This window comes from Cololabis saira, chromosome 19 (assembly GCF_033807715.1).
Source record: "Cololabis saira isolate AMF1-May2022 chromosome 19, fColSai1.1, whole genome shotgun sequence".
NCBI classification, from domain to species: Eukaryota; Metazoa; Chordata; class Actinopteri; order Beloniformes; family Belonidae; genus Cololabis; species Cololabis saira.
The window spans coordinates 1,239,530-1,261,588 of NC_084605.1; the positions used below are offsets into that span (position 1 = coordinate 1,239,530).

The following is a 22,059-nucleotide window of genomic DNA, read 5'->3' on the forward strand; positions in this document are numbered from 1 at the left end:
TTATTCGGGGAAGGACGTGATCGACGAACAAGGACAGAGAAACTTCTCCAAGGCCATTAACGTCGCCAAGCAAGTGTTCAACACGCTGACGGAATACATACAGGTAGGAACTAAACAGGTAGGAACTAAATATATACAGGTAGGACGTCGCCGTCGCCGCGGTAACGCTGCAAGACCAGGACTAGTTCAGTTCAAGACTGAGACCAAGACCAGGACCACCCAAAAGTGGTCTCAAACCAGTTCTGAGACCCAGACCGGTTCTGAGAACCAGTCCGGTCTACAGTCCTGACGGTGTGGTTGACCTTTGACCTGACGGTGTCGGTGACCTCTGACCCCTGCAGGGTCCCTGACCTTTAACCTCTGACCCCTGCAGGGTCCCTGACCTTTAACCTCTGACCTCTGACCCCTGCAGGGCCCTTGCACCGGGAACCAGCAGAGTTTGGCTCACAGCCGGCTCTGGGACGCCGTGGTCGGTTTCCTGCACGTCTTCGCCCACATGCAGATGAAGCTGTCTCAGGTAGGAGGCTAATATTCTAATATTATTATTATCCAATATTCTCAGGTACGAGGCTAATATTCTAATATTAATTGTTAGGTTCCTAAATCAACATACATAAATTAATAACTTAGGAACGACACAGAGACTGTGGAATGATTTTCAAGGCGCTTCTGCAGAAGCTTTGGGAGAAGTCTGAGGAGCTTCAGGGCAACACGGCCCTCCTCTTAGAACTCGTCAGGTCTTCTCCCAAAATCCTCTGTGCAGCCTGGCGCTTTTATTTGAATAACCGGTGACAGGAATGACCATATTTGGTAAACAGACTGTCAGTGTATAGATAATGGACAATGAACAGATGGAGAACAGACATGGTATCAGATGATGGTTAAAAAGGTCACACCTATGACTTTTCAGTTAATAAGCAACTTATCTGTGGTGTGCACAGATTGTCCAACTTACAATGGGATAGTTGATGGACAGCCCAAACTCAGGAAGGGCTGCCCTGTCATCTGTTAACATGTGATAACCAGCAGTCAGGGTAAAGTCTTTAAGAAACACAAAGGTCAAAGGGGTCAAATGGGGCCCCTTCTGGACAAACGAGAACTCTGTGAGGTTTTGCACAGATGTGTCTAAAGACACTGGTCAACTGTTAACAGAGCAGACAACCCCCCTGAGTACCCTCAGGGAGTGGCCTGTCCTGTGACTTCTGTTAACAGTGATAAGGATGTGAAAACCCCAGCAGTCAGCTTCTCTGAGCTGACCTAATTAAGCCTATTCTGATAGTTTCATATTTTCATAAGGACAAACTTGTTCAAAAACGTTGATTAACCTCAAATTAATATTATCTAATATTCTCAGGTACGTCAACGTCGGAGCACGGGAGGATAATATTCTGCTAATATTCTGCTAATATTCTGCTAACATTCTGCTAAAATTCTGCTAATATTATGCTAACATTCTGCTAACATTCTGCTAACATTCTGCTAATATTCTGCTAATATTCTGCTAACATTCTGCTAATATTCTGCTAATATTCTGCTAATATTCTGCTAACATTCTGCTAATATTCTGCTAACATTCTGCTAATATTCTGCTAACATTCTGCTAACATTCTGCTAATATTCTGCTAACATTCTGCTAACATTCTGCTAATATTCTGCTAATATTCTGCTAATATTCTGCTAACATTCTGCTAATATTCTGCTAACATTCTGCTAATATTCTGCTAACATTCTGCTAATATTCTGCTAACATTCTGCTAATATTCTGCTAACATTCTGCTAATATTCTGCTAACATTCTGCTAACATTCTGCTAAAACCAACCCCAGTTTTGCGGCCGCTGCTTCTCCGCTGTTCTACAGTCGGAGCTTCTACATTTGACAAATTGTGATTAGTTTTGTTTGTTTTTTTTCCACCAGGATTCCAGTCAGATCGAGTTACTGAAGGAGCTGATGGATCTGCAGAAGGACATGGTGGTGATGCTGCTGTCCATGCTGGAAGGTGAGTCTAATCTCCTCATGGTTACCATGGTTACCATGGTGACAGACATGGTGGTGATGCTGCTGTCCATGCTGGAAGGTGAGTCTGATCTCCAAAATGTTGAGATTAAAAAGGAAAGGAAAAAGGAAGAAAAAAAAGGAAAAAAAGAAGAAAAAACTAAAAAAGGGAAAAAAAGAAGAAATAAAACAGATTAAAAGGAAAAAGGAGAAAAAAAGGGAAAAAAAGAAGAAAACAAAGAAGAAAAAAGGTCAAACATTTTTTTAAAAGCTCTAGGAGCCACTAGGGCGGCGCTGAAGAGCCGGGGGTTGCCGACATCTTAACTAGATTAACTAGCGGTTTACTAGCACTAACTAACGGTTTACTAGCACTGATTAGCGGTTTACTAGCACTAACTAGTGGTTAACTAGCACTAACTAGCGGTTTACTAGCACTAACTAGCGGTTTACTACCAATAACTAGCGGTTTAATAGCACTGATTAGCGGTTTACTAACACTAACTAGTGGTTTACTAACACTAACTAGCGGTTTACTAACACTAACTAGTGTTTCCTCTGCAGGTAACGTGGTGAACGGGACATTAACTAGATTAACTAGTGCAGGGGTCGGCAACCCAAAATGTTTTAGATCCATATTGGACCAAAAATACAAAAAACTAATATTTCTGGAGCCGCAAAAAATGAAAAGTCTTGTATCAGAATTAGAATGAAGAAACACATGCTGCATGTTTCTATATTAGTTAGAACTGGGGGAAGATTTATTTGTCGAGAAAAAGTCGAAATGTTGAGAAAAAAGTCAAAATGTCGAGAAAAAAGTCGAAAAAAAAGTCAAAATTTCGAGATTAAAAAGGAAAGGAAAAAGGAAGAAAAAAGAGAAAAAAAGGAAGAAAAGAAGAAAAAAGAAAAAAAAAAGAAGAAAGAAAAGATGAAAAATAAAAGGTCAAACATTTTTTTTAAAGCTCCAGGAGCCACTAGGGCGGCGCTAAAGAGCCGCGGGTTGCCGACATCTTAACTAGATTAACTAGCGGTTTACTAGCACTAACTAGTGGTTTACTAGCACTAACTAGCGGTTAACTAGCACTAACTAGTGTTTCCTCTGCAAGTAACTAGTGGTTAACTAGATTAACTAGCGGTTTACTAGCACTAACTAGTGTTCCTCTGCAGGTAACGTGGTGAACGGGACATTAACTAGATTAACTAGCGGTTAACTAGCACTAACTAGTGTTTCTCTGCAGGTAACGTGGTGAACGGGACATTAACTAGATTAACTAGCGGTTAACTAGCACTAACTAGTGTTTCTCTGCAGGTAACGTGGTGAACGGGACATTAACTAGATTAACTAGCGGTTAACTAGCACTAACTAGTGTTTCCTCTGCAGGTAACGTGGTGAACGGGACATTAACTAGATTAACTAGCGGTTAACTAGCACTAACTAGTGTTTCCTCTGCAGGTAACGTGGTGAACGGGACATTAACTAGATTAACTAGCGGTTTACTAGCACTAACTAGTGTTTCCTCTGCAGGTAACGTGGTGAACGGGACATTAACTAGATTAACTAGCGGTTAACTAGCACTAACTATTGTTTCTCTGCAGGTAACGTGGTGAACGGGACATTAACTAGACTAACTAGCGGTTAACTAGCACTAACTGGTGTTTCTCTGCAGGTAACGTGGTGAACGGGACATTAACTAGATTAACTAGCGGTTAACTAGCATTAACTAGTGTTTCCTCTGCAGGTAACGTGGTGAACGGGACATTAACTAGATTAACTAGCGGTTAACTAGCACTAACTAGTGTTTCCTCTGCAGGTAACGTGGTGAACGGGACATTAACTAGATTAACTAGCGATTAACTAGCACTAACTAGTGTTTCTCTGCAGGTAACGTGGTGAACGGGACATTAACTAGCGGTTAACTAGCACTAACTAGTGTTTCCTCTGCAGGTAACGTGGTGAACGGGACATTAACTAGATTAACTAGCGATTAACTAGCACTAACTAGTGTTTCTCTGCAGGTAACGTGGTGAACGGGACATTAACTAGACTAACTAGCGGTTAACTAGCACTAACTAGTGTTTCCTCTGCAGGTAACGTGGTGAACGGGACATTAACTAGACTAACTAGCGGTTAACTAGCACTAACTAGTGTTTCTCTGCAGGTAACGTGGTGAACGGGACATTAACTAGACTAACTAGCGGTTAACTAGCACTAACTAGTGTTTCTCTGCAGGTAACGTGGTGAACGGGACATTAACTAGATTAACTAGCGGTTAACAAGCACTAACTAGTGTTTCCTCTGCAGGTAACGTGGTGACGGCACATTAACTAGATTAACTAGCGGTTAACTAGCACTAACTAGTGTTTCCTCTGCAGGTAACGTGGTGAACGGGACATTAACTAGACTAACTAGCGGTTAACTAGCACTAACTAGTGTTTCCTCTGCAGGTAACGTGGTGACGGCACATTAACTAGATTAACTAGCGGTTAACTAGCACTAACTAGTGTTTCCTCTGCAGGTAACGTGGTGAACGGGACATTAACTAGATTAACTAGCGGTTAACTAGCACTAACTAGTGTTTCCTCTGCAGGTAACGTGGTGACGGCACATTAACTAGATTAACTAGCGGTTAACTAGCACTAACTAGTGTTTCCTCTGCAGGTAACGTGGTGAACGGGACATTAACTAGCGGTTAACTAGCGGTTAACTAGCACTAACTAGTGTTTCCTCTGCAGGTAACGTGGTGACGGCACATTTACTAGATTAACTAGCGGTTAACTAGCACTAACTAGTGTTTCCTCTGCAGGTAACGTGGTGAACGGGACATTAACTAGATTAACTAGCGGTTAACTAGCACTAACTAGTGTTTCCTCTGCAGGTAACGTGGTGACGGCACATTAACTAGATTAACTAGCGGTTAACTAGCACTAACTAGTGTTTCCTCTGCAGGTAACGTGGTGAACGGGACATTAACTAGCGGTTAACTAGCGGTTAACTAGCACTAACTAGTGTTCCTCTGCAGGTAACGTGGTGAACGGGACATTAACTAGATTAACTAGCGGTTTACTAGCACTAACTAGTGTTTCCTCTGCAGGTAACGTGGTGAACGGGACATTAACTAGACTAACTAGCGGTTAACTAGCACTAACTAGTGTTTCCTCTGCAGGTAACGTGGTGACGGGACATTAACTAGATTAACTAGCGGTTAACTAGCACTAACTAGTGTTTCCTCTGCAGGTAACGTGGTGAACGGGACATTAACTAGATTAACTAGCGGTTAACTAGCACTAACTAGTGTTTCCTCTGCAGGTAACGTGGTGAACGGGACATTAACTAGATTAACTAGCGGTTAACTAGCACTAACTAGTGTTTCTCTGCAGGTAACTAGCGGTTAACTAGCACTAACTAGCGGTTAACTAGCACTAACTAGTGTTTCTCTGCAGGTAACGTGGTGAATGGGACATTAACTAGATTAACTAGCGGTTAACTAGCACTAACTAGTGTTTCTCTGCAGGTAACTAGTGGTTAACTAGATTAACTAGCGGTTAACTATCACTAACTAGTGTTTCTCTGCAGGTAACGTGGTGAACGGGACATTAACTAGATTAACTAGCGGTTAACTAGCACTAACTAGTGTTTCTCTGCAGGTAACGTGGTGAACGGGACATTAACTAGCGGTTAACTAGCACTAACTAGTGTTTCTCTGCAGGTAACGTGGTGAACGGCACCATCGGGAAGCAGATGGTCGACATGTTGGTGGAATCGTCCAACAACGTGGAAATGATCCTAAAATTCTTCGACATGTTCCTGAAGCTGAAGGACCTGACGTCGTCGGACTCGTTCAAGGAGTACGACCCCGACGGAAAAGGTACGAAAACCCCCGACGGAAAAGGTACAAAAAACCCGATGGAAAAGGTACGAAAAACCCCGACGGAAAAGGTACGAAAACCCCCACGGAAAAGGTACGACCCCGACGGGAAAGGTACGAAAAACCCCGACGGAAAAGGTACGAAAACCCCCGACGGAAAAGGTACAAAAAACCCGATGGAAAAGGTACGAAAAACCCCGACGGAAAAGGTACGAAAACCCCCACGGAAAAGGTACGACCCCGACGGGAAAGGTACGAAAAACCCCGACGGAAAAGGTACGAAAACCCCCACGGAAAAGGTACGACCCCCACGGAAAAGGTACGAAAAACCCCCACGGAAAAGGTACGACCCCGACGGAAAAGGTACGAAAAACCCCGACGGAAAAGGTACGACCCCCACGGAAAAGGTACGAAAAACCCCCACGGAAAAGGTACGAAAAGGTACGAAAAACCCCCACGGAAAAGGTACGACCCCGACGGAAAAGGTACGAAAAACCCCGACGGAAAAGGTACGACCCCGACGGAAAAGGTACGACCCCGACGGAAAAGGTACGAAAAACCCCGACGGAAAAGGTACGAAAAACCCCGACGGAAAAGGTACGAAAAGGTACGAAAAACCCCCACGGAAAAGGTACGAAAAACCCGACGGAAAAGGTACGACCCCGACGGAAAAGGTACGAAAAACCCCGACGGAAAAGGTACGAAAAACCCCGACGGAAAAGGTACGAAAAACCCCCACGGAAAAGGTACGAAAAACCCAGACGGAAAAGGTACGAAAAACCCAGACGGAAAAGGTACGAAAAACCCAGACGGAAAAGGTACGACCCCGACGGAAAAGGTACGACCCCGACGGAAAAGGTATGAAAAACCCCGACGGGAAAGGTACGAAAAACCCCGACGGAAAAGGTACGAAAAACCCGACGGAAAAGGTACGAAAAACCCTGACGGAAAAGGTACGACCCCGACGGAAAAGGTACGACCCCGACGGAAAACGTACGACCCCGACGGAAAAGGTATGAAAAACCCCGACGGAAAAGGTACGAAAAACCCGACGGAAAAGGTACGAAAAACCCGATGGAAAAGGTACGAAAAACCCCGACGGAAAAGGTACGAAAAACCCCGACGGTAAAGGTACGACCCCCACGGAAAAGGTACGAAATACCCCGACGGAAAAGGTACGAAAAACCCGACGGAAAAGGTACGACCCCGACGGAAAAGGTACGAAATACCCCGACGGAAAAGGTACGAAAAACCCGACGGAAAAGGTACGAAAAACCCAGACGGGAAAGGTACGAAAAACCCAGACGGGAAAGGTACGACCCCGACGGAAAAGGTACGACCCCGACGGAAAAGGTACGACCCCGACGGAAAAGGTACGAAAAACCCAGACGGGAAAGGTACGACCCCGATGGAAAAGGTATGAAAAACCCCGACGGAAAAGGTACGAAAAACCCCGACAGAAAAGGCAAAGCTCTGCACACATGGACAAAAATTTCATCAGGATTTTCCTGCGTGATGAAGGAAAACCAGAGTTTATAGTTTGTTTTTTAACTAATCCACCAGGAATCATCTCTAAGATGAGTTTATAGTTAGTTTTCTTCATGAATCCAGGAATCATCTCTAAGAGAGATTTCCACCGGGCCATGGAGAGTTTATAGTTGTTTTTCTTGTTTTATTCCAGGAATCATCTCTAAGAGAGATTTCCACCGGGCCATGGAGAGTTTATAGTTGTTTTTCTTGTTTTTCTCCAGGAATCATCTCTAAGAGAGATTTCCACCGGGCCATGGAGAGTTTATAGTTGTTTTTCTTGTTTTTCTCCAGGAATCATCTCTAAGCGGGATTTCCACCGGGCCATGGAGAGTTTATAGTTGTTTTTCTTGTCGTTTTTCTCCAGGAATCATCTCTAAGAGAGATTTCCACCGGGCCATGGAGAGTTTATAGTTGTTTTTCTTGTTTTATTCCAGGAATCATCTCTAAGAGAGATTTCCACCGGGCCATGGAGAGTTTATAGTTTGTTTTTCTTGTTTTTCTCCAGGAATCATCTCTAAGAGAGATTTCCACCGGGCCATGGAGAGTTTATAGTTGTTTTTCTTGTTTTTCTCCAGGAATCATCTCTAAGAGAGATTTCCACCGGGCCATGGAGAGTTTATAGTTGTTTTTCTTGTTTTTCTCCAGGAATCATCTCTAAGAGAGACTTCCACCGGGCCATGGAGAGTTTATAGTTGTTTTTCTTGTTTTATTCCAGGAATCATCTCTAAGCGGGATTTCCACCGGGCCATGGAGAGCCACAAACACTACACCCAGTCCGAGACCGACTTCCTGCTTTCCTGCGCCGAGACGGACGAGAACGAGCTGCTCGACTACGAAGAGTTCGTGGAGCGATTTCACGAACCGGCCAAGGTAAATTCAGACCTGGGGTTTTATCTTGTGTCTTTATCCGATGGTGCAGTGAAAGACAGACACGTAGGAAGTGGAGGCAAAATCTGCTGCCACTGGAATCAAACCTGCGTCGCTGTTCAGGAGAAGGTTTATAAGGCTCTGTTTCCACGTAGCAAAAACGCTGGTGTTTTCATCCGTTTTGTTCGTTCGTTTACACGAAAACGAAGCTCAACCAACCATAATGAGGTACCATAATTTCCATAATTTCTGAAAACTCCGGCCAAAGTGGAGATTTTTTTTTTAAAAGTGAAAATTTTGAGAAAAAAGTCGAAATGTTGAGAAGTAACTCCACTTCTCTGTCACTCCAAACCAAAGACTCTGGTTCATCTTGGAAGTAACTGGAAGTTACTCGTGTCATTTGTTGATGTTTTTTTCCAGGATTCTGATTGGCTAGCATGACTTTATCTTCTCGTTACACTGCCCCCTGTAGGTTTGGCTGCTCATAGCACCTTAACAGATATTTATGCAGGTTCCTGGAAATGATGGGATTTGTATAAACGTAAAGGGGGAAATATCCGTTTTTGAGAAATTTTGATAAAAAAATTGAAATGTCGAGAAATCAAAATTTTGAGAAAAAAGTCGAGAAAAAGTCAAGATTTTGTGAAAAAAGTCAAAATTTTTAGAAAAAAGTCAAAATTTTGAGAAAAAAAGTTGAAATGTCGAGAAAAAAAGTCTAAATGTCGAGAAAAAAGTCAAGAAAAAAGTTGACATTTTTGGTTGTATAGTTGTGTCTCCAGGACATCGGCTTCAACGTGGCGGTTCTGCTGGTTGATGTTTGCTTGTATCGTTGTGTTTCCAGGTTGATTGTTGGTTGTATTTAACTGTTTCCTGTGTCTCCAGGACATCGGCTTCAACGTGGCCGTGCTGCTGGTTGATTTGTGGTTGTTGCTGATTGGTTTTTGATTGTATTTAACTGTTTCCTGTTTCTCCAGGACATCGGCTTCAACGTGGCCGTGCTGCTCACCAACCTGTCGGAGCACATGCCTCACGACGGGCGTCTGCAGACGTTCCTGGAGCTAGCCGACAGCGTGCTACGCTACTTCCAGCCGTACCTGGGCCGGATCGAGGTGATGGGCAGCGCCAAACGCATCGAGAGGGTTTACTTTGAAATCAGCGAGTCCAGCCGCACGCAGTGGGAGAAACCACAGGTAAACTTTATTATTATTAATATTATTATTATTATTATTATTATTATTTATTATTATTATTATCATGCAGTGGGAGAAACCACAGGTAAATAACATTATTATTAATATTATTAATATTATTATCATCACGCAGTGGGAGAAACCACAGGTATTATTATTATTAATATTATTAATATTATTAATATTATTATAATCACGCAGTGGGAGAAACCTCAGGTAAATAACATTATTATTATTAATATTATTATTATCACGCAGTGGGAGAAACCACAGGTAAATGATATTATTATTATTATTATTATTATTATTATTATTATTATTATTATTATTATTATTATTATTATTATTATTATTATTATTATTATTATTATTATCACGCAGTGGGAGAAACCACAGGTATTATTATTATTAATATTATTATCATCACGCAGTGGGAGAAACCACATGTATTATTATTATTAATATTAATATTATTATTTTCACGCAGTGGGAGAAACCACAGGTATTAATATTATTATTAATATTATTAATATTATTATTATTATCATCACGCAGTGGGAGAAACCACAGGTATTATTATTATTAATATTATTATCATCACGCAGTGGGAGAAACCACAGGTATTATTATTATTAATATTAATATTATTATTTTCACGCAGTGGGAGAAACCACAGGTATTATTATTATTAATATTATTATTTTCACGCAGTGGGAGAAACCACAGGTAAATGATATTATTATTATTATTATTATTATTATTATTATTATTATTATTATTATTATTATTATTATTATTATTATCACGCAGTGGGAGAAACCACAGGTATTATTATTATTAATATTAATATTATTATTTTCACGCAGTGGGAGAAACCACAGGTATTAATATTATTATTAATATTATTAATATTATTATTATTATCATCACGCAGTGGGAGAAACCACAGGTATTATTATTATTAATATTATTATCATCACGCAGTGGGAGAAACCACAGGTATTATTAATATTAATATTATTATTTTCACGCAGTGGGAGAAACCACAGGTATTAATATTATTATTAATATTATTAATATTATTATTATTATCATCACGCAGTGGGAGAAACCACAGGTATTATTATTATTAATATTATTATCATCACGCAGTGGGAGAAACCACAGGTATTATTATTATTAATATTATTATCATCACGCAGTGGGAGAAACCACAGGTATTATTATTATTAATATTAATATTATTATTTTCACGCAGTGGGAGAAACCACAGGTATTATTATTATTAATATTATTATTTTCACGCAGTGGGAGAAACCACAGGTAAATGATATTATTATTATTATTATTATTATTATTATTATTATTATTATTATTATTATTATTATTATTATTATTATTATCACGCAGTGGGAGAAACCACAGGTATTATTATTATTAATATTAATATTATTATTTTCACGCAGTGGGAGAAACCACAGGTATTAATATTATTATTAATATTATTAATATTATTATTATTATCATCACGCAGTGGGAGAAACCACAGGTATTATTATTATTAATATTATTATCATCACGCAGTGGGAGAAACCACAGGTATTATTATTATTAATATTAATATTATTATTTTCACGCAGTGGGAGAAACCACAGGTATTATTATTATTAATATTATTATTTCACGCAGTGGGAGAAACCACAGGTATTATTATTATTAATATTAATATTATTATTTTCACGCAGTGGGAGAAACCACAGGTATTATTATTATTAATATTATTATTTTCACGCAGTGGGAGAAACCACAGGTAAATGATATTATTATTATTATTATTATTATTTTGGCAGCCATTTTTCAAAATGGCTGCCATGGGCGCCATGTTGAAAATTCACGATGGCTCCACGTCCAGATCTGTTGGGGATAGAGGAAAAAAAATATGGAAAAAAATGCGAAAAAAAGAGGAAAACACAAGAGAAAAAGATGAAAAAAGAGGAAAACAATATGGAAAAAAGAGGACAAATAAAAAAAAAAGAGGAAAAAAGATAAAAAAGAGGAAAAAAAGAGGAGAAAAAGATGAAAAAATAGCAGGTGAAAAAAGATAAAAAAGAGGAGTGTAGACTAATTAGAAAACACTTGTTTCTGGCGTCCATTTTTAAAAATGGCTGCCATGGGCGCCATGTTGAAAACTCACGACGGCTTCACGTCCAGATCTTTAGGGGAAACCTTTGGCCGTTTGTACCAACTTTCATACTTTTATCACAAACTGAACGATTCCTACACATTTTATAGCTAAACAGCTGGGCTAACAGATACAATAGGGCCCTAATAATAATAATAATAATAATAATAATAATAATATTGTCCTTGTCTGCAGGTGAAAGAGTCCAAGCGTCAGTTCATCTAATAATAATAATAATAATAATAATAACAATAATACTACTACTAATAATAATAATAATAATAATAATAATAATAATAATAATAATAATAATAATAATAATAATAATACTAATAATAATAATAAAAATAACAATAATGATGATGATGATGATGATGATGATGATAATAATAATACTAATATTGTCCTTTTCTGCAGGTGAAAGAGTCCAAGCGTCAGTTCATCTAATAATAATAATAATAATAATACTAATACTAATAATAATAATAATAATAATAATAATAATAATACTAATATTGTCCTTGTCTGCAGGTGAAAGAGTCCAAGCGTCAGTTCATCTAATAATAATAATAATAATAATACTAATACTAATAATAATAATAATAATAATAATACTAATATTGTCCTTGTCTGCAGGTGAAAGAGTCCAAGCGTCAGTTCATCTAATAATAATAATAATAACAATAATACTAATATTGTCCTTGTCTGCAGGTGAAAGAGTCCAAGCGTCAGTTCATCTAATAATAATAATAATAATAATGATAATAATAATAATAATGATAATAATAATAATACTAATATTCTCTGGTCTGCAGGTGAAAGAGTCCAAGCGTCAGTTCATCTAATAATAATAATAATAATAATAATAATAATACTAATGTTCTCCTGGTCTGCAGGTGAAAGAGTCCAAGCGTCAGTTCATCTTCGACGTGGTGAACGAGGGCGGGGAGAAGGAGAAGATGGAACTGTTCGTGAACTTCTGCGAGGACACGATCTTCGAGATGACGCTGGCGGCGCAGATGTCGGACGCCGGAGAGAGATCGTCGGCCAAGGACGACGGAGACGCCGAGAAACCGGAGGAAAACACCGACACCGGCTTCTTCTCCGTCACCACCGTCTGCCTGTTCCTGCTGGCGCTGCGGTACAACGTGCTGCTGCTGATGAGGGTGAGAAAATACACCAAAATACACCCAAATACACCGAGATACAACGTCCTGCTGCTCATCAAGGTGAGAAACTACACCAAAATACACCCAAATACACCGAGATACAACGTCCTGCTGCTGATCAAGGTGAGAAACACCAAAATACACCAAATACACCGAGATACAACGTCCTGCTGCTGATCAAGGTGAGAAACACCAAAATACACCAAATACACCGAGATACAACGTCCTGCTGCTGATCAAGGTGAGAAACTACACCAAAATACACCCAAATACACCGAGATACAACGTCCTGCTGCTGATCAAGGTGAGAAACACCGAGAAACAAAAGTCAAAATTTTGAGAAAAAAAGTTAAAATGTCAAGAAAAAAGTCGAAATTTTGAGAAAAAAGTCGAAATGTCGAGAAAAAAGTCGAAATTTTGAGAAAAAAGCCGAAATGTCGAATCTCGAAATTTTGAGAAAACCGAGGATAACAGACACACACCTTGATCAGCAGCAGGACGTTGTATCTCTTGCAGACACACAGCGCCTACAGAGACGTACCTGCTGGACTCTTGTCTTCCCTTTTTATTAAGCAACTTTAAGAACCGTTTTGGAGCATTTACTAGATATCCAGATGTGCTGCCGAACCGGCTGTTCAGATCTAACTACGCCAAGTGTTTAGTTGTTTTAGGAATAACATTCCTAAAACAACTAAACTACTAAACTACTAACTGGTTCTAACTGGTTCTAGCTGGTTCTAACTGGTTGTAACTGGTCCTAACTGGTTCTAACCGGTTCCAGGTGCTGTCCCTGAAGAGCCTGAAGACCCTGATAACTGGTTCTAACTGGTTTCTGTTCCAGGTGCTGTCCCTGAAGAGCCTGAGGAAGACCCTGAAGACCCTGAAGACCATGACGCTGTCGGACCTGCTGACCAGCGTCCTCTCCTCCTACTGGTCCGTTCTGCTGGGATTCCTGCACGTTTCCTTCAGTGTCGCCCGAGGGTTCTGCAGGATCTTCTGGACCAGTTTCCTGGGAGGAACCCTGGTGGAGGGAACCAAAACCATCAAGGTAGGACCAGTAAGACCAGTAAAACCAGTAACACCAGTAACACCATTAACCCTGGTGGAGGGAACCAAAACCATCAAGGTAGGACCAGTAACACCAGTAAAACCAGTAACCCTGGTGGAGGGAACCAAAACCATCAAGGTAGGACCAGTAACACCAGTAAAACCAGTAAAACCATTAACCCTGGTGGAGGGAACCAAAACCATCAAGGTAGGACCAGTATAACCAGTAACACCAGTAAAACCATCAAGGTAAACCAGTAAGACCAGTAAAACCAGTAACACCAGTAAAACCATCAAGGTAAACCAGTAAGACCAGTAAAACCAGTAACACCAGTAACCCTGGTGGAGGGAACCAAGACCATCAAGGTAAACCAGTAACACCAGTAACACCAGTAACACCATTAACCCTGGTGGAGGGAACCAAAACCATCAAGGTAGGACCAGTAACACCAGTAACACCAGTAACACCATTAACCCTGGTGGAGGGAACCAAGACCATCAAGGTAAACCAGTAAGACCAGTAAAACCAGTAAAACCATTAACCCTGGTGGAGGGAACCAAAACCATCAAGGTAAACCAGTAACACCAGTAACACCAGTAACACCATTAACCCTGGTGGAGGGAACCAAGACCATCAAGGTAAACCAGTAACACCAGTAACACCATTAACCCTGGTGGAGGGAACCAAAACCATCAAGGTAGGACCAGTATAACCAGTAACACCAGTAAAACCATTAACCCTGGTGGAGGGAACCAAGACCATCAAGGTAGGACCAGTATAACCAGTAACACCAGTAACACCATTAACCCTGGTGGAGGGAACCAAGACCATCAAGGTAAACCAGTAAAACCAGTATAACCAGTAACCCTGGTGGAGGGAACCAAGACCATCAAGGTAGGACCAGTAAAACCAGTAAAACCAGTAAAACCATTAACCCTGGTGGAGGGAACCAAGACCATCAAGGTAAACCAGTAAAACCATCAATGTAAACCAGTAAGACCAGTAAAACCAGTAACCCTGGTGGAGGGAACCAAGACCATCAAGGTGGGACCAGTAAGACCAGTAAAACCAGTAACACCAGTAACACCATCAAGGTAGGACCAGTAACACCAGTAACACCAGTAAAACCAGTAACCCTGGTGGAGGGAACCAAGACCATCAAGGTAGGACCAGTAAGACCAGTAAAACCAGTAAAACCATTAACCCTGGTGGAGGGAACCAAGACCATCAAGGTAGGACCAGTATAAACCAGTAAAACCATTAACCCTGGTGGAGGGAACCAAGACCATCAAGGTAAACCAGTAAAACCATTAACCCTGGTGGAGGGAACCAAGACCATCAAGGTAAACCAGTAAAACCATTAACCCTGGTGGAGGGAACCAAGACCATCAAGGTAAACCAGTAAAACCATTAACCCTGGTGGAGGGAACCAAGACCATCAAGGTAAACCAGTAACACCATTAACCCTGGTGGAGGGAACCAAAACCATCAAGGTAGGACCAGTATAAACCAGTATAAACCAAATAACACCATCAAGGTAGGACCAGTAACACCAGTAAAACCATTAACCCTGGTGGAGGGAACCAAGACCATCAAGGTAGGACCAGTATAACCAGTAAAACCATTAACCCTGGTGGAGGGAACCAAGACCATCAAGGTAGGACCAGTATAACCAGTAACACCAGTAAAACCAGTAACCCTGGTGGAGGGAACCAAGACCATCAAGGTAGGACCAGTATAAACCAGTAAAACCATTAACCCTGGTGGAGGGAACCAAGACCATCAAGGTAAACCAGTAAAACCATTAACCCTGGTGGAGGGAACCAAGACCATCAAGGTAGGACCAGTATAACCAGTAAAACCATTAACCCTGGTGGAGGGAACCAAGACCATCAAGGTAGGACCAGTAAAACCAGTAAAACCATCAATGTAAACCAGTAAGACCAGTAAAACCAGTAACCCTGGTGGAGGGAACCAAGACCATCAAGGTGGGACCAGTAAGACCAGTAAAACCAGTAACACCAGTAACACCATCAAGGTAGGACCAGTAACACCAGTAAGACCAGTAAAACCATTAACCCTGGTGGAGGGAACCAGAACCATCAAGGTAAACCAGTATAACCAGTAACACCAGTAACCCTGGTGGAGGGAACCAAAACCATCAAGGTAAACCAGTAAGACCATTAACACCATCAAGGTAGGACCAGTATAACCAGTAAAACCAGTAACCCTGGTGGAGGGAACCAAAACCATCAAGGTAAACCAGTAAAACCAGTAAAACCATCAAGGTAAACCAGTAAGACCAGTAAAACCATCAAGGTAAACCAGTAAAACCAGTAAAACCATCAAGGTAAACCAGTAAAACCAGTAAAACCAGTAACCCTGGTGGAGGGAACCAAAACCATCAAGGTAAACCAGTAAAACCAGTAAAACCATCAAGGTAAACCAGTAATACCAGTAAAACCAGTAACCCTGGTGGAGGCCAAAACCATCAAGGTAAACCAGTAAGACCAGTAAAACCAGTAACACCGACAATATCAGACGAACCCTCCATATTATAGAACATATAAATAAACACAATATAAGCGCTGCTCTGATCAGCTTCGATGCGGAAAAAGCTTTTGATAGGGTCAGCTGAGCCTTCCTGTATAAAGTATTAGAGAGAATGGGATTCAATGACAAATTCATTAAATGCATAAAGGCATTGTATACTGACCCATCAGCTAGAATTAGGATAAATGGACATCTGACGGACGCCTTTAAATTGTACAGAGGGACTCGCCAAGGTTGTTGTGCTAGCCCCGCCCTCTTTGCGATTTTCTTAGAGCCGCTCGCTCAAATAATAAGACAAGATGAAGAATTGACGGGAATCACGATGGCAAAAGAAGAACACAGGATAGGCTTGTTTGCCGATGACATAATTACCTTCCTTCTGGACCCAAATAAGACGTTTATCAAATTAGTAAAGACTATGGAAGAATACGGATTGATGTCAGGCTACAAATTGAATATATCAAAAACTCAGGTATTGACATTTAATTATAAACCAAGTAATGAAATCAAGAAGCAATATAACTTAAATTGGAACACTAAGTCAATAAAATATCTAGGAGTTAAAATAACCAAGGAATTTGACAAAATTTACGAGCTAAACTATAATCATATAAATGATAAAATACAAAGGGATGTAGCAAAGTGGTTAACATTAGTATTAGACTTCAGTTCACAAATTGATGTGATCAAGATGAATCTCTTGCCTAGGTTGCTATATCTCTTCCTATCACTCCCAGTTAAAATACCAGATTCACAATTTTTAGCATGGGACAGGCTGATATCAAGATTCATATGGGCAGGAGGCAGACCCAGGATAAGATTTAAAACCCTTCAACTGGACAAAGAAAGTGGAGGATTGGCGTTGCCAAGTCTCGGAGAATACTATTACGCTGCACAGCTACGATACATAGTATATTGGTGCTCCCCGGAGCAAGCCAGATGGAAGGACATCGAAAAGAATATGAGCTGGGTCCCCCCACAGTCTAGATTAGGTGGAAAAGAACATATGGATTCAAGGTAAAACCAGTAAACTAAAACCATCAAGGTAAAACCTGCCCCGAGGGCGGCCCCCTGAGCTCTGACTTAAAACATAACTTTTTCTAAACATTTCTTCTCACTTCATTCCACTTCACCAACTCAGACTGTTGTGTTTCTGATCCGTCACGTAAAATTATGATTATAAAAACATTGAGCTGAAGGCTGTAATGAAACATGCTAGTGTCGGAGCTAACATGCTAACCTCGCCCCCCCTCCCCCCCCCCCAGGTGTCGGAGCTAACATGCTAACCTGGTCCCCCCCCAGGTGTCGGAGCTGCTAGCTAACATGTTAACCTCGTCCCCCCCAGGTGTCGGAGCTGCTAGCTAACATGCCGGACCCGAGCCAGGACGACCCGCACGTGGAGGGCGAGGACAAACGTCCGTCCGACCGCGGCAGCTTCCCCAAGGAAGACCTGGCCGACCTGAGCGTGGGGGCGGAGACGGAGGTTCTGACGGACATCTTTGGGCTGGACCTGCGGAGGGAGGGGGGCGGCTACAAGATCACCCCCCACAACCCCAACGCCAGGATCTCAACCCACAACCCCAACGCCGGCTTCTCCGACTTCCTGAACGCTCCGTCTGCGGTTCCCAACCCTGAACTCCGGCAACGGGTGAGTTTTGATCACCACAAACGACCAGATCCAGACTCAGACCACGGAAACCAACCTGAGCGTAACGGGAGCAAACCTGATTTGCGCTCAAATATACTCCCGTTATGCTCAGATTTGCTCCTGTTACGCTCAAATATACTCCTGTTACGCTCAAATATACTCCTGTTACGCTCAAATATACTCCTGTTACGCTCAAATATACTCCCATAACGCTCAAATATACTCCTGTTACGCTCAAATATACTCCCGTTACGCTCAAATATACTCTTGTTACGCTCAAATATACTCCTGTTACGCTCAAATATACTCCTGTTACGCTCAAATATACTCCTGTTACGCTCAAATATACTCCCGTTACGCTCAGATTTGCTCCCGTTACGCTCAGATTTGCTCCCGTTACGCTCAAATATATTCCCGTTACGCTCAAATATACTCCTGTTACGCTCAAATATACTCCCGTTACGCTCAAATATACTCCCGTTACGCTCAAATATATTCCGGTTACGCTCAAATATACTCCTGTTACGCTCAAATATACTCCCGTTACGCTCAAATATACTCCCGTTACGCTCAAATATACTCCTGTTACGCTCAAATATACTCCTGTTACGCTCAAATATACTCCCGTTACGCTCAAATATACTCCTGTTACGCTCAAATATACTCCCGTTACGCTCAAATATACTCCTGTTACGCTCAAATATACTCTTGTTACGCTCAAATATACTCCTGTTACGCTCAAATATATTCCCGTTACGCTCAAATATACTCCTGTTACGCTCAAATATACTCCCGTTACGCTCAAATATACTCCTGTTACGCTCAAATATACTCCTGTTACGCTCAAATATACTCCCGTTATGCTCAGATTTGCTCCTGTTACGCTCAAATATACTCCTGTTACGCTCAAATATACTCCTGTTACGCTCAAATATACTCCTGTTACGCTCAAATATACTCCCATAACGCTCAAATATACTCCTGTTACGCTCAAATATACTCCCGTTACGCTCAAATATACTCCTGTTACGCTCAAATATATTCCCGTTACGCTCAAATATACTCCCGTTACGCTCAAATATACTCCTGTTACGCTCAAATATATTCCCGTTACGCTCAAATATACTCCCGTTACGCTCAAATATACTCTTGTTACGCTCAAATATACTCCTGTTACGCTCAAATATACTCCTGTTACGCTCAAATATACTCCTGTTACGCTCAAATATACTCCCGTTACGCTCAAATATATTCCCGTTACGCTCAGATTTGCTCCCGTTACGCTCAGATTTGCTCCCGTTACGCTCAAATATACTCCTGTTACGCTCAAATATATTCCCGTTACGCTCAAATATACTCCTGTTACGCTCAAATATACTCCCGTTACGCTCAAATATACTCCCGTTACGCTCAAATATATTCCGGTTACGCTCAAATATACTCCTGTTACGCTCAAATATACTCCCGTTACGCTCAAATATACTCCCGTTACGCTCAAATATACTCCTGTTACGCTCAAATATACTCCTGTTACGCTCAAATATACTCCCGTTACGCTCAAATATACTCCTGTTACGCTCAAATATACTCCCGTTACGCTCAGATTTGCTCCCGTTACGCTCAAATATACTCCCGTTACGCTCAAATATACTCTTGTTACGCTCAAATATACTCCTGTTACGCTCAAATATACTCTTGTTACGCTCAAATATACTCCTGTTACGCTCAAATATACTCCTGTTACGCTCAAATATACTCCTGTTACGCTCAAATATACTCCCGTTACGCTCAAATATACTCCTGTTACGCTCAAATATACTCCTGTTACGCTCAAATATATTCCCGTTACGCTCAAATATACTCCTGTTACGCTCAAATATACTCCCGTTACGCTCAAATATACTCCTGTTACGCTCAAATATACTCCTGTTACGCTCAAATATACTCCCGTTACGCTCAGATTTGCTCCCGTTACGCTCAAATATACTCCTGTTACGCTCAAATATACTCCTGTTACGCTCAAATATACTCTTGTTACGCTCAAATATACTCCTGTTACGCTCAAATATACTCCCGTTACGCTCAGATTTGCTCCCGTTACGCTCAAATATACTCCCGTTACGCTCAAATATACTCCTGTTACGCTCAAATATACTCCTGTTACGCTCAAATATACTCCTGTTACGCTCAAATATACTCCCGTTACGCTCAGATTTGCTCCCGTTACGCTCAAATATACTCCCGTTACGCTCAAATATACTCCTGTTACGCTCAAATATACTCCTGTTACGCTCAAATATACTCCCGTTACGCTCAGATTTGCTCCCGTTACGCTCAAATATACTCCTGTTACGCTCAAATATATTCCCGTTACGCTCAAATATACTCCTGTTACGCTCAAATATACTCCCGTTACGCTCAAATATACTCCTGTTACGCTCAAATATACTCCTGTTACGCTCAAATATACTCCCGTTACGCTCAGATTTGCTCCCGTTACGCTCAAATATACTCCTGTTACGCTCAAATATACTCCTGTTACGCTCAAATATACTCTTGTTACGCTCAAATATACTCCTGTTACGCTCAAATATACTCCCGTTACGCTCAAATATACTCCTGTTACGCTCAAATATACTCCCGTTACGCTCAGATTTGCTCCCGTTACGCTCAAATATACTCCCGTTACGCTCAAATATACTCCCGTTACGCTCATATTTGCTCCCGTTACGCTCAAATATACTCCCGTTACGCTCAAATATACTCCCGTTACGCTCATATTTGCTCCCGTTACGCTCAAATATACTCCCGTTACGCTCAAATATACTCTTGTTACGCTCAAATATACTCCCGTTACGCTCAAATATACTCTTGTTACGCTCAAATATACTCCCGTTACGCTCATATTTGCTCCCGTTACGCTCAAATATACTCTTGTTACGCTCAAATATACTCCCGTTACGCTCAAATATACTCCCGTTACGCTCAAATATACTCCCGTTACGCTCAAATATACTCCTGTTACGCTCAAATATACTCCCGTTACGCTCAAATATACTCCCGTTACGCTCAAATATACTCTTGTTACGCTCAAATATACTCCCGTTACGCTCAAATATACTCTTGTTACGCTCAAATATACTCCTGTTACGCTCAAATATACTCCTGTTACGCTCAAATATACTCCTGTTACGCTCAAATATACTCCCGTTACGCTCAGATTTGCTCCCGTTACGCTCAAATATACTCTTGTTACGCTCAAATATACTCCTGTTACGCTCAAATATACTCCCGTTACGCTCAGATTTGCTCCCGTTACGCTCAAATATACTCTTGTTACGCTCAAATATACTCCTGTTACGCTCAAATATACTCCCGTTACGCTCAGATTTGCTTCTGCTACACTCAGGCGCATATTTGAGCGTAACGGGAGCAAATCTGAGCGTAACAGGATTATATTTGAGCGTAATCGGAGCAAATCTTCAAATTCAGATTGAAATGGTTTATCTGACATAGTTTTTCTAACTTTAGCCCTCCTTAAGTAGCAACTAAAATTAGAGCTAAACATTTTATTTTATTTTCCTTTCAGACGATGAGTTTTTCTGGTGAGGAGAAGAGCAACGCGCCGGTGGCCGAATCCCAACCGGACCGAACCTACGAGTACGAGCTCTCCTCCGTCGTCCTGCGGTAAACTAGCTAAACGAGCTAAAGGTGAGCGAATGTTTGTCTGAATGTTTGTCTGGTTTCAGAGACTTGGACCCGCCGGAGAAACAGAAGAACGAGAAAACCAAACTGAAGAAGCTTCACAGCCCGAAGGCCGACGAGCCCGACGTGCAGGAGTCGGCGTTTTTCAAGAAGATCCTGGCGTACAAGAGGAAGCTGCTGGTACGAGCTAACGTCGCTAGAAACCGGCTAACGTCGCTAGAAACCGGCTAACGTCCCTATAAACCGGTTTATAAACCAGTGAACTACTGGTACCAGCTAACGTTCCATCGCAAGAAACCAGTAGCTCACTG

The 22,059-nt window shown here is 41.3% G+C and overlaps 1 protein-coding gene across 1 annotated transcript in view; it reads left to right on the top strand.

Moving 5' to 3' along the window:
* The window catches only part of ryr2a (ryanodine receptor 2a (cardiac)), a 267,704-nt gene that overhangs the window by 225,313 nt on the left and 20,332 nt on the right, over nt 1–22,059 (top strand). The window contains 10 exon segments of the mRNA XM_061709313.1: nt 1–103; nt 413–517; nt 1,916–1,997; nt 5,698–5,856; nt 8,102–8,256; nt 9,228–9,443; nt 12,522–12,791; nt 13,636–13,842; nt 17,741–18,144; nt 21,793–21,928. The exon segment at nt 1–103 is cut by the window's left edge and continues 26 nt beyond it. Coding sequence (XP_061565297.1) covers nt 1–103; nt 413–517; nt 1,916–1,997; nt 5,698–5,856; nt 8,102–8,256; nt 9,228–9,443; nt 12,522–12,791; nt 13,636–13,842; nt 17,741–18,144; nt 21,793–21,928 — 1,837 coding nt within the window.